The following is a 13989-nucleotide window of genomic DNA, read 5'->3' as shown; positions in this document are numbered from 1 at the left end:
AACTAGTGTGTGTCAATTTACCCTGTTGGCGATGGTTACAGCTCTGTGTGTAGCTTCTGATTCCAGCTGAAAAAATTAATCAGTTCAGTTTTTTTGTCTTTCTTTGAAAAGAAAAAAAGAATACTTGAACTAAATAGTTTACTTTACCTCTTCTGGACGGCTGACCTCAATTCCTTCAGGTCCACTAATACCCAACTCCAGAGCCTCTTTAGCACCCTACAAATAAACACAAACTTGAAATGGATACATAAAATGCACGTATTTGAATGATATTCAGAATATTTGCGTAAATATACACTTCCATCTACAATACGCATTTTCATACTTGAAGAATGGCTGTGAAAATTGTGCTGTGAAGTGAGTGTGTTGCACACCTCTGCCACCAGCTCTCCATTCTCAGCATGGACACGTGCAATGGCTCCTATGTCCTTACAAGTCTGCAGTGCCTGGTAGAGCTCAGAGTCCCTCAGCATCATCATGTCCTTATAGGCCATGAACATCTGGAAAGAATTCACCCCATGTTCCCTCACCAGGGTCTCCATCTCATTACGAACCTGAGAGCACAGCAGATCAAGGCATAGGAATTAGTGCGTTGCTATTTCCTATATGGGGCATGAAAAGAGCTTGATGAGCAGCTACAATTAGAACACAGCACATCAACTATAAAAACTGTATCCTTTTAGAAGCCATTGAAATATAGTAAATACAATTTTATCCAGTAGAAGAAAAGATCATTAACGAACTGAAGTTAACAACTAAGTATGTTGCAGTTGTCGATTTTTGTTTTGACCTTTTCTTCATAGGCGGAGTTTGACTTTTGGGCGTGGGGGGCACAACATGTTGATGACCCCAAAACGCAGTGTCAGCAATTAAATTAAGTTACAAGAACATTTATAATAATAAGTTCACAATGAGTGTTTTTTTTGTTTCCCATCATTCTTAAGGGGAATTCTAAAACAGGCTGCTTACGCAATACTTTTCGCCAAGATCGTCATCCATTGAATTTGGTACGCCCGCCGGTGTCGTGCCAATGTAGTTACCCCAGTCAAAAATTGTATCCCCTGGGCGGAGCCATATGGAGGTAGATTTGTGTCTTTATTATTCAATTAAAAAAGGTGTTTCAATTTAAAAAAAAAAGTTGCTTCAATTAAGATATATATTTTCAACCAAAAAAAGTCGCTTCATCAGAGAAAAAAATGTGTTTGAATGCAAAAATAAATTTGAAACTCAAAAAAATGCATGTGAAAGCTATTTTTCTTTGATTCATTTTTTTTGTTTTTTTTTTTGATTCAAGTCAAGTTTTTTTTTTTTAATTGAAGCAACTTTTTGATTGAAGTAATGTTGATTTGTGTTTGGGTCACATTTGGCTAGGACATTTTTCTGTATTATTCAATCAAAAAATAAGTTGCTTCAAAAAAATATAGATTTTAAAAAAGAAAAATCACTTCAATCAAAAAAAGAAAATTTTTAATCATAGAAAAAAGTTTTTGAATGCGAAAAAATATTTGGGATTGAAAAAATTGCATTTGAACACTTAAGTTTTCATTGAAAATGTTTTCTTTGATTGAAGCAAACCTTTTTGTGTTTACGCCATATTATGATTAGGACATTTGTGTCTAAAGCATTCAATCCACTAAAAAATATTTTCAATTAAAGAAAAAAAATATTTCAAAAAATATTTTTTCTCTAATACATATATATACATATATGTACATATATGTATATATATTTGTAGATATAATAAAAAAAAAAAATTATATGCAAACAAAGCAAATGACTGTCTAAGGTGCTCGAAAAATAATTTCGACCCATTATAAAAATGTTTTTTTTTGTTCGTTCCATTCATTTTTGTTGCAGTTTTATTGCTTTACAACTTTTAAACTTGTATATATATATATATATATATATATATATACACACACACACACACACACACACACACACACACACACACACACACACACACACACACACACACACACACACACAGTGGGGCAAATAAGTATTTAGTCATCCACCAATTGTGCAAGTTCTCCTACTTGAAGAGATTAGAGATGTCTGTAATTGTCAACATGGGTAAACCTCAACCATGAGAGACAGAATGTGGAAAAAAAAACAGAAAATCACATTGTTTGATTTTTAAAGAATTTATTTCTAAATTAGAGTGGAAAATAAGTATTTGGTCACCTCCAAACAAGCAAGATTTCTGGCTGTGAAAGAGGTCTAACTTCTTCTAACGAGGTCTAACGAGGCTCCACTCGTTACCTGTACTAATGGCACCTGTTTTAACTCATTATCAGTATAAAAGACACCTGCCCACAACCTCAGTCAGTCACATTTCAAACTCCACTATGGCCAAGACCTCAGAGCTGTCGAAGGACACCAGAGACAAAATTGTAGACCTGCACCAGGCTGGGAAGACTGAATCTGCAATAGGTAAAACGCTTGGTGTATAGAAATCAACTGTGGGAGCAATTATTAGAAAATGGAAGACCACTGATAATCTCCCTCGATCTGGGGCTCCATGCAAGATCTCACCCCGTGGCGTCAAAATGATAATAAGAACGGTGAGCAAAAATCCCAGAACCACACGGGGGGACCTAGTGAATGACCTACAGAGAGCTGGGACCACAGTAACAAAGGCTACTATCAGTAGTAACACAATGCGCCGCCAGGGACTCAAATCCTGCACTGCCAGACGTGTCCCCCCGCTGAAGCCAGTACACGTCCAGGCCCGTCTGTGGTTCGCTAGAGAGCATTTAGATGATCCAGAAGAGGACTGGGAGAATGTGTTATGGTCAGATGAAACCAAAATAGAACTTTTTGGTAGAAACACAGGTTCTCGTGTTTGGAGGAGAAAGAATACTGAATTGCATCCGAAGAACACCATACCCACTGTGAAGCATGGGGGTGGAAACCTCATGCTTTGGGGCAGTTTTTCTGCAAAGGGACCAGGACGACTGATCTGTGTAAAGGAAAGAATGAATGGGGCCATGTATCGAGAGATTTTGAGTGAAAATCTCCTTCCATCAGCAAGGGCATTGAAGCTGAGACGTGGCTGGGTCTTTCAGCATGACAATGATCCCAAACACACAGCCAGGGCAACAAAGGAGTGGCTTTGTAAGAAGCATTTTAAGGTCCTGGAGTGGCCTAGCCAGTCTCCAGATCTCAACCCTATAGAAAATCTGTGGAGGGAGTTGAAAGTCCGTGTTGCCCAACGACAGCCCCAAAACATCACTGCTCTAGAGGAGATCTGCATGGAGGAATGGGCCAAAAATACCAGCAACAGTGTGTGAAAAGCTTGTGAAGAGTTACACAAAACGTTTGGCCTCCGTTATTGCCAACAAAGGGTGCATAACAAAGTATTGAGATGAACTTTTTGTATTGACCAAATACTTATTTTCCACCATTATTTTGCAAATAAATTCTTTAAGAATCAAACAATGTGATTTTCAGTTTTTTTTTTCCCCCACATTCTGTCTCTCATGGTTGAGGTTTACCCAGTTGACAATTACAGGCCTCACTAATATTTTCAAGTGGGAGAACTTGCACAATTAGTGGTTGACTAAATATTAGGGGTGTAACGGTACACAAAAATCTCGGTTCGGTACGTACCTCGGTTTTGAGGTCACGGTTCGGTTCATTTTCGGTACAGTAAAAAAACAAAATGCAAAATATAAATGTACTAGTTGTTTATTACACACTTTTGTGCTTTCAACAATAGGAACATTAGCCTATACAAAGCTAGTTGGTTATTATTATAGCAGAGAAGACAGCCGTAAATCAACAAAGACAAGTCAACTTTGCCCCGATCTACCACTCAAGAGATCTGATGGACTCAAAAAGTAGGTTACGATTGCATATTAGTTTGAAAATCGACCGGATCCACCGTATTATTACACGACTGACTTCCGGCCCGATCCTAGCTTGTAGTATTAATGCAGGAGGGCCCTGTCTTGCGTCAAATATTAAACTCTGCCGTTCTTTTGGCGTGCGTCGCGTTGAGCCGCTTCTGGGACGCATCTAACACACGGCCGCACTGCAACTGGTGTGCATTGGCTGATTGACTCTAACGCCAGCGTTTCACTGCGTTCTCACGGCGGCCACATTGTCGCGCCGTTGACGTTTCTGGACTGTCCTACCCTGTTGGTCCTCATTATAGTAGAGAAGACGGAGTAAATATAATCTACACAAAGAAACTGTAACCCGATCGACTCACAGTCTTGAAAAGTAAGGGTTATTACGTCAGAAACTCGTTCGGTACGCGTCCGCTCCAAACCGACTACCACGTACTGAAACGGTTCAATACTATTACATGTACCGTTACACCCTCACTAAATATGTATAATATACAGTATATAGGAAAGCCAATTACATGCAATGACAGTTTTCGGCCACCAGGGTGGGCCTGCCCCCCTTGGCCCCCCTTAAAATCAGCTTATGCTTTTCTTGTATTAGATTGTGGCAGTTTGTCTAATATATCCGAGCACATACTGTCTCAGCAGATGATATCGCAGAGATTCTATAGCCAAAGGCTGGAAAAAACATAGTGACTCAGAGTGCATGCCTAATGTGCTCACTGAATATGTGTGCTAACCTAGTTCATGTAGGGTTTATAATCTAGGTCAATACACATTCACCCATATATGACATTTGCTATATTTTATGGAGGTCTAGTGGGTTAAACGCTCAAGAGGCGTTTCCTGACTGAAGCTACGTTGCTCTGACTATACCTTTGGCCCCCACCAGGTCACACCAACATGCAGAGCATAGTCGCAGCACGCCTTTGCGTCAGCTAGAGCTCGGCATTGCTCATAGGCATCCACCAGGGAGCAGTGTTGTTCCGGCAGGATCAGCGCCATCACCATTGTGGTACCACCCATCAGAGCTGCCTGGGTCAAGCAAAAATAGAAAATGAAGGAGAAGATTATCATCTAAAAATATACATACATAGCTCCACTGTTTGTCTTGATATGTTATGAACTGAAATGCTCACTGAAATGGTTGTGTTCTAATACCCTGTGACTGGGTGACCTTTTGCCCCAAATCTGCTGGAATAGGCTCACCTGAACCGTAATGATAAGATAAACGCAACAGAAAATCGATGGATGAAAAAAGAAAATGTACTTATTATAGGGAAGCATTTCACTTTTAAATCTGTAAACAATAGCTTAAAGGGTACCACAGATAGAAAGACATGCAATTCTTGAAAGATAAGCAACATAAATAGTCTGAAATATCAACAAAACGTAGCTGCCTGTTACATTCCTAACCATAAAAAGGGACAAATTCGGCAGCAGGATGGTGCTCCATCGCATACTTCAATCTCTACCTCAAAGTTCCTCAAGGCAAAGAAGATCAAGATCCTCCAGGCCTGGCCAGCCCAGCCACCAGACATGAACAGGATGAAAGAGGAAGCATGGAAGACGAAACCCAAGAATGTTGATGAACTCTGGGAGGCATGCAAGACTGCTTTCTTTGATGTTCCTAATGACTTCATCAATAAATTGTATGAATCCTTGCCGAACTGCATGGATGCAGTCGTTCAAGCCCATGGAAGTCATACGAAAAATTAAATTTGGATCTCACAGCACCACTACTTAATTCGCTTATGTTAAGTAACATACAGTGGAGAGAATTTGATACACTGCCAATGGGAAAACCCATTGGCAGTGTATCAAATACTTCTCTCCCCACAGTATGTTTGTATTTGAAGTACATTTTTTTGTTCAATTATCACACTACTTTCTGTAGGTGACAAAACTTTTGTCTTGCCAAAATGTGTCCTTTATGTCTTCAATAAATGATAAATCTTTTTTCAGTGAAACAAATATATTTTTGTACATTCAACATCATTTGGGAGGGTCTTAGCTTTCACATGAGCCATTTCTGAAACCAATTAAATAATTAAAAGTCAGGTTATTAGCAATTGTTTCTACAAAATGGATAAGCGACAAGACTTTTGTCAGGGACTGTACATTCTAGATTACTAAATAACGGCTTTGTAATTGATGCTATAACTGGATTTCTTGGTTTCAGAGAGAACATGCCTTTATGCAGAAGATGACACATACAGTATGTCAAAAGATTTATAGCTCCAGTCAGTTCTAAGCAGTGTACAGTAGTAGCCAAGAAAAGCAAAAATGATGTGGGGAAAAAATGTTTATGAAAGGTAGAGGAAAGGAAGAGTGACAGGATGAGGAAGCTGGGATGAAAACCACATGAGGCGAAAGAGCATCCCAGCTGTGACTCACCTCAGTTAGCTCATTGGTAAATGTACTATATTGTGTAACCATGACAACAGACAGTGCTCTACTATGACATTCATATTCCTACCATCCTTGGCTCCCTCTTCCTCAGTGATATTACACCAACAGTCACCCATTCATAACCGTCAGTCTAACAGCAATTCTGTTGTGGTGATGGGAAAACAACCAACATTTCGTGACGATCAATGAAATAGAGTCATAGTTAAATCAGAGACCCAAAAATCAGGGTAAAACGAGCCTGTATTTTTTTTAATTATACAATGAAACCTTCACATTTCAACACCTTAAAAAGCAACCTAAGATTAGGAAATCGTGTAAAAAAAAAAAAATAAAAAAAATAAAATAAAAAAAAAAGCTTCAACCATTAATATCGTAAACTATTTGTATGACAATTGAGGACAATTTAGATATTAAAAAATATATAAAAATGTTAAAAATAAAATGCATGCGGTACATTTGGAACACACATTTTTAAATCAATTAGGGCAGCAGCTATCAATTATTTAGATAATCGATTAATCCATCGATTAGTTAGTTCGATTAATCGAGTAATTGGATTACGAACATTTAATGCGATGCAGAATAAATTTAGGATATGTCAATCAAATAAACAAGTGTTTATGCTTGCAATAATACTTATTTTGGCTTGCTAAGATTACACTTTCAAAAGAGCATTTAATTCAAATACAAAATAAAATTCCTGAGTTTCTTTAAACTATGCAGAATTGCACTTTCAAAAATACCTGAGTTTAGCCTCAAACGATACAAAAAAAATAAATAAATAAAATAATTGAGGATCTAAGTACAACAAAAGAAAAAATCCGTCAAACACATATTCCCACAAAAAAAAAGTTAAATATACTTTTAAACTAAATATCGAATGCATAAACAAACATGTGGGCTCAAAAGAAAAAACATACCTTATGTTGGTCTTAACAGTGAGCAGTTGGATTCAGCCACGTTAGATGAATTATGGCATATTCACTGTTGCCACTGGAGGGCGGTGTATCCACCCAAATAAATAAAACTAAATGCAACACTTTCGAAAAAAACCATTACAAGTAAAATTTAATTCGAAGCTTTTTTCAATTGAATTGCTCGAGTTAATCGATTAACGCAGACATGTCCAAAGTCCGGCCCGGGGGCCAAATGCGGCCCCTGGCCAAATTTCATCCGGCCCCCAGCCTCTGTTATAAACCCGCCTGCACACATACTTAATAAATTGGTCAGTATTGCTACCATCATATGAAGTAGCTTACACACTAAATTCTGCTCCTCATTTACCCACTCAAAGGCAGCAGCACTCTAAGCAACATTACCCCATGTGACCCTTAACTCCCAATTTTCTAAAATGGTGACAATCAACACAAAAAAGAAAGTTGACTGCGACGGCCGACGCTTCAGGGGTAGGTGGAAATTGGACTATTTCTTCACAGAAATACGCAACAACTGTGTCTGCCTCATTTGCAAAGAGACAGTCGCTGTTTTTAAAGAGTTCAATTTGAGGCGATATAACCAAACAAGAGACACTGACATGTACGACAAGATTACAGGGAAGATACGTAGTGAGAAATTAAAGCAACATGAAGCTAGTTTAATTTCACAGCAGCAGTATTTCGCAAGAATCCAAGAATCGAAAGAGAACGCCACAAAGGCTAGTTGCGAGATTGTTGATATTATTAATTTAAAAATTAATAAAGCAAAGGTGACACACAGAATGACTTGCTGAAATTTGCTTAAATATATTGTTCCACGTAAAGGACATCAACCAAGGTCGGCCCCCCACATTTTTACCACACCAAATCTGGCCCCCTATGCAAAAAGTTTGGACACCCCTGGACCGTTGTAGCACTAAAATCTGTGTAATATATGATTACAATGAATTACTTTTTGTTTTTTATACACGGTTCCCGTAATTTTCGGACGATAAACCGCTACCTTTTTCCTTCATTTTGAATCCTGCGGCTTATTTGTTGGTTTATTTGGGTTAATAAGTAACACTTTATTTGACAGCGGCGTTATAAGACTGTCATAAGACCGTCATAATTATGACATGACACAATCATGGGCATAACTGAATACTTATGACAAATGTCAATAAGTGTAATCCGGCAAATTAGGTCACTAACTCCATTTATGTCCAGCTTGGATCTTTAACATTGATTCAAAAGTGAGATAATTTGCTGGATAACACTAAATGACATCTGTTGTAAGAATACATTAATACTCATGACAGTGTCATGTCATAATTATGATTTTCTAATGACAGTCTTATGGCGCCACTTTTAAACAAAGTGTTACCAAATACCTTAACTAGCATTTAATTAAACACCTGGAACAGTAACTGAAGACATAATTAGCACAGAACATGAATTTAGATTGTTATTTACATTTGTAGTGCTGCAATGCATGCTAGGAGGTATGCTGGACAACAACAGTGTCGACAGCAGGTGGTAGCAGAGGTTGACTGTCTCCCCCAAGGGAGAAGTGATGATCAAATGAAGCTTCTTAAAGCAATGAAGCTTAGCAGTGAAGGGGTTCAAAGCTTCATGGTGGTTCATTTGGTTTTATGACAGTCGTATGATGCCGCTGTCAAATAAAGTGTTACCAGCTAATATCTTTCGGTGTAAATATCCCATAATACAGTGAAGACAGCTGCAGCTTATAGTCCAGTGCGGCTTATGTATAAAAAAATGCCGTTTTTGTGCCAAATTTGGTGGGTGGCAGCTTATAGTCAGGTGCGCCTTATAGAGCAAAAATTGCGGTAAAAATGGCCACAGTTGGACCTTGGAACTGATTCATATGATTTGCATTTTCCTTTCTCACATCAGGTTACACTAACTGAGTACAAATGTACATTTTGTCTGGAAAGTGTATTGAATGAACATTCGGTTTAAAAACATGGTTTGCTGTTCATGAATCCAGTGTTTTAGTCCAAATCCATTACTAATTTAAAAACCACCATCCCCTACTGTGAAGATAATCTCCTTGGAAGAAACATAAAAGAGACAAAGAGGGAGAGGAGGAAAGACAAACTGAGAAAGATGGAACAAGCACAGAGAGACCTCAATATGGCTCTTTGATGGACGGAACATTTGAAACAACTAACAAATAAAAACACTGAGTTCATCCAAGGACAAATTATCAATCAGAGAGCTCAAGGATCAAGTAAGGCTCTCACATTTACACTTAAAGGCAAGTTAGAGCCTCTAATCAAGCTTCCCCACGTTTTCAGTAATTACTGCTAAAGGAAAAAAAACATTAATGTATCCCTAAGGAATGGAACGATGACTCTCTGAAAATGACAAATGACTAAAAGACTCCTTACATTCCACTTCCAACGCATCAGTACTAAACTGTATGTTTAGCCTGAATACTTCAATAGAGCATGCAAAAGCGGTAACACACAAGGATTGGCTCCACATAGTCCAGAGCTTAACCACACATTGAATCATGTCCGAAAAAAAAAATAAAGCATCCCTCGACAAAATAAAATATTGTGACGCTGCATATGACTGTATGAATCAGCCTGGCACTGTGAGCCAAGTGTTACAGTATGTGCGTATGTGAAAAGAAGGTGTGACAGTGAGGGTGACAAGGAAATTGCCGGATGCAGAAAATGGCGGAGAAAGGAACACAGTGACACTCACACACAAACACAATCCTGATTTTCCCCATTAAGCATGGAGTTGGTTGCCATGGTAGCGAGGTCAGTAGGGAGAAAGATGGTGATTAGGGGGTTGCTGGGGCGAGCAGGCATGTGGAGGATTGGGTATGCCCCCCAAAATATTTCTCTCACCCTATTTCACTTGGCATTCCATTAGAAGTTAAGCCAGTCATTTTACTAAGCCACAGTGCCGCTGTTAATACTGTTTACAGCTTAATCTTCCAAATACTAGTGATCAACATTGGAAGACTGCTTGATAGCAACTCAAGACAGTAAAGAAAAATGATGGAGCCTATATACAGCATTTCAGTATACCAGGGCTTGAAGTGAACTAGAAAAATAATTTAAAAAAAGTAATAAAACAAAGTTATTAAATATTTAAATGCCTAAAAATGGCACAGCCTTTTTGTTATACCCACTCATATACACACTGATTGAGTCGAGCACTGGTGTTGTGATACTGTGTATTAATGACATAACGTGAAAAGGTGGGAAATCTGGGATACTCACATTTGATTGGCTCAAATAGTACCAGCTTTTATGAAATGTCTGCCCTTATGTTAGGCAGCCGCTTCCCCGAAATACTGTTTCTTTCTGTTTTTTCAACTACTCCACTCAGAAAAAATGTTGATTTTTTTTTTTCCCATTAGGACAAAGCAGAGAACCGGATGGGGTTATGGGGGAACGAAAGAAAAGAGGGAGAGAGAGAGACAGGAGAAGACATTAAAGAGACATTAAAAGCTTACTCGAACTAACTATGAATATGTTGGTGCCATCTTTAGCTAGATGTATTTCTGGTTGACACCATATGGGTGGCCTAATAACCAAGGAAAGGGGGGGAGGGGGGGTCTGAGAGATAAGTGATTGAGAGGGGTAAAGTGTACATAAATCAGCCATGTGGTCTAGAACCCAGTATTTGTGCGAATTCCTTGTGAGTGTGAATATGTTGGCATCCTATTCTATGCTGTCTCATTGCTAATCCTGACACCGAGGTTTTCTACTTGAGTGTGTCTAATTTCACCTAGTCCTGTGTAAGTCCCATCTAAAAAATGTTTAATTTGTGATTTTTTTAATTCATTAAGCAAGATTCTTTCTACTGAGATACACATGATAAAGGTCTTGTCTTTCCCTTTAAGATTGCCCAGTACAGGCATAATAGCCTATAAACATTTTTTGGGAAAAGCGAAATAACATTAAAATAAATAAGTAAGACGAGTCCACCTTCTGAAGTCTAAAACAATTTATAATAATTAACAATTTTAACAATATGAATAACTAAATTACATTAGGACTGTATTTTGTATAAATACCTTTTTATATATTCACACGCTTGCCGATGGGGAATGTGTTATGTTTTTTACCTTGCCCATTAACGATTTTATGTAGGGCTGCAGCTATCGATTATATTAGTAACCAAATAATCTATTAATTAGTTCGTTCAAATAAACAAATAATCGGATTACGAACATTTAATGCGATGCGGACTAAATTTTAGGAGATGTAAAACAAAGAAACAAGTGTTTATGCTGGCAATAATATTTATTTTGGCTTGCTAAGATTGCACTTTCAAAAGAGCATTAAATGTGAATACAAAATAAAATTCCTTAGTGTTTCTTCAAACGATGCAGAATTGCACTTTCAATTCACAATAGCAATAACTGCATTTAAAACTAAATAAAAAATACCTGAGCTTAGCTTCAAACTGTATACAAAATAAATGAGGATCTAAGTACAACATAAGAACAATTGGCTAACTTTCATAACAAAAGTCCGCGAAATTAAGTGCTATAAAATGCTAACTTTTTTTTTTTTGACCAATATTCCCATAAAAAACTGCTAAATATACCTCTGAACTTAATAACGAATGCATAAACAAACATATTACCTGAAACAAAAACCTACCTTGTGTTGGTTTTAACAGGGAGCAGCTGGATTCAGCCATGTTAGACCAGTTATGTCATATTCACTGTTGCCACTAGAGGGCAGTGTATTCACCCAAATCAAATACATCTAAATGCAAAAATTTTCAAGACAAACCATTACAACACCACTGTAATTAAACGAGTCGTCGAAGCAGCAAAATTTTATTCAAAGCTTTTTTCTTATCGTATTACTCGAGTTAATTGATTAATCGTTGCAGCACTAATTTTATTCTTTTCATGGGCAATTGGGAAACAGTTAACTTCGAATCCTGGTACGCTTTTCGAACGGTATACTGTTGAATCTACCTTGGTGCCACTGTAGAAGTCATCCTGGATGGCGGCGTTCATGAAAGTTTGATCCAGATGTACAGAGGTGTCTATTCCACCAGGCATCACCAGCTTTCCAGAGGCGTCAATCACCTTAGCCCCACCTGGAATCATCAGCTCCTTCCCAACCTTCAATGGATACATTTAAATTAAATCAAGCCAACAAAGGAAGGTTTGAGCACAGAATAATATTCCTAGAAACTAAAAAAGCAAACTTAATTTAAATTTTTAGGTGATTCAATATGCAATACTGATTTCTTAACAGCTTGTATAGAAACAGCTCCCTTAAATATCTGGTGAGGTGATTATGACATTCTTCCTGCAAATGCACTGCTGTTGATTTGTATTTTAGTGATATAAAAGTCAACCGCATTTGTAGGGCCTACCTGCTGTATGATACCATTCTCAATGTAAACATCTGCCTCGTGGGTGAAGTCGTCATTGACCACTTTGCCTCCTTTGATGAGAATTCGCATGGACCCCATGTTGACAGCCAAATTCCTGTTAGGACAAAAACAATGCCATTCAATCTCTTTTAGGTGGAGAAAAAAATACGAGCATCTTTTTAATTCTCTGAGAATACTTTTTGAATATGACATTAAGTACAAGCCATCTATCTCTGATAAACCACAAAACTTAAAATTTCATTTTCTGTAGAACTTACACAAAGACACGAAGATTTAATGTTAAGACAATTTAAGATCATAAGTGCACATGTAACTTAAACCACAGTTTAAAGAAGCCTTCATTCAATGCTCCCACAGGACTTCACATTTAAAATCATGCATCTAATTAACCTAATTACTCTTTTTTTTTCACGAAGCATGATTAAAACATTGTGTATACAAAGCACATTCCACACCATTAACAGTCAACTAAAGCGTTTGCCTATAAGCTTATATTTTGTGCATTATGTGAAAGTCCTTTATTTTTATAACAATGTAGGATGATGTTGTCTCTATTTCAAACCATTATAATTTCACACCAGTCCACAGAATAAATTCAAATGTATTTTATCTAACGTCATTTGAGTGCATGAAAACAGAACTGAAGAATTGAAGTTCTCAAAAAAGTATTTCTTTTTTTGTTTGTTTGTTTACCGTGGGCATTTGCCTATAATCTTTCAAAAGTGGTTCAACAAAATGTTTACTCTCTGAACGTCGTGTGCGTTACTGTGTGTTCCTGCATGGATGGATGGTCGTATGCAATGTGTTTGCAAGCAAGACACAATTGAGTCCCAGTCACACAGAATCAAGTCAAAGAGATGGATGAGAACAGAGGGGGAAGTAGAACCGAGTGGATGGGGGCAGGGGTGTGTAAGGGGAAGAATGAAAACAATGAAGGGAACAATGAGGACCCCAAAACCAAATGTCATTCAGGTGAACCCTGTTGCTCTGATGCACTTTTGGCACAGGCCAAACTAAAGTTTTGAATTCCTATCACTTAAAATTCTGTTGGGTTTGATGACAGTGATGTCTATGCTGGGAATATTTTTGGGGGGGAGGGGAGGAGGAGGTTATGGAAAGTAGTGTCCTTCAGGCTTGGCAGACAGAATAAAAGAGTGGTTTCCCGGGAGATGGGAACGGGGCTGGATTCGGGGGAAACTAGGCCCTAACACATTCACCCAACTTGCATGACAGCATCAAGGGGTGACATCGCCAATGTTGCCTATTGAGCACCCGCTCACTTTATTTTGGTTGATATTAAGCACATTAGCACTATGCGAGAAGGTCTGCAACACGTTTACTGTATTTGGTAATATTGTACCTAATAGGTTTCAGTGGAATTCCTCTGTGCCAAAATC

At 38.0% G+C, this 13989-nt stretch overlaps 1 protein-coding gene across 1 annotated transcript in view; it reads right to left on the bottom strand.

Annotated features, from left to right (window-relative positions):
- Positions 1 to 13989, bottom strand: part of LOC130907281 (dihydropyrimidinase-related protein 5-like) — a 28302-nt gene that overhangs the window by 5586 nt on the left and 8727 nt on the right. Inside the window, exons 2-7 of the mRNA XM_057822167.1 lie at positions 12572 to 12686; positions 12165 to 12314; positions 4734 to 4892; positions 375 to 554; positions 148 to 216; positions 22 to 66 (exon numbers count right to left, since the gene is read on the bottom strand). Coding sequence (XP_057678150.1) covers positions 22 to 66; positions 148 to 216; positions 375 to 554; positions 4734 to 4892; positions 12165 to 12314; positions 12572 to 12670 — 702 coding nt within the window. The 5' untranslated portion in view covers positions 12671 to 12686. The remainder of the gene's footprint in view (positions 1 to 21; positions 67 to 147; positions 217 to 374; positions 555 to 4733; positions 4893 to 12164; positions 12315 to 12571; positions 12687 to 13989) is intronic.

This window comes from Corythoichthys intestinalis, chromosome 19, assembly GCF_030265065.1.
Source record: "Corythoichthys intestinalis isolate RoL2023-P3 chromosome 19, ASM3026506v1, whole genome shotgun sequence".
Taxonomy (NCBI): Eukaryota; Metazoa; Chordata; class Actinopteri; order Syngnathiformes; family Syngnathidae; genus Corythoichthys; species Corythoichthys intestinalis.
The sequence above is the reverse complement of the archived record's forward strand: the minus strand, read 5'-3'. Positions and strand labels throughout refer to the sequence as shown.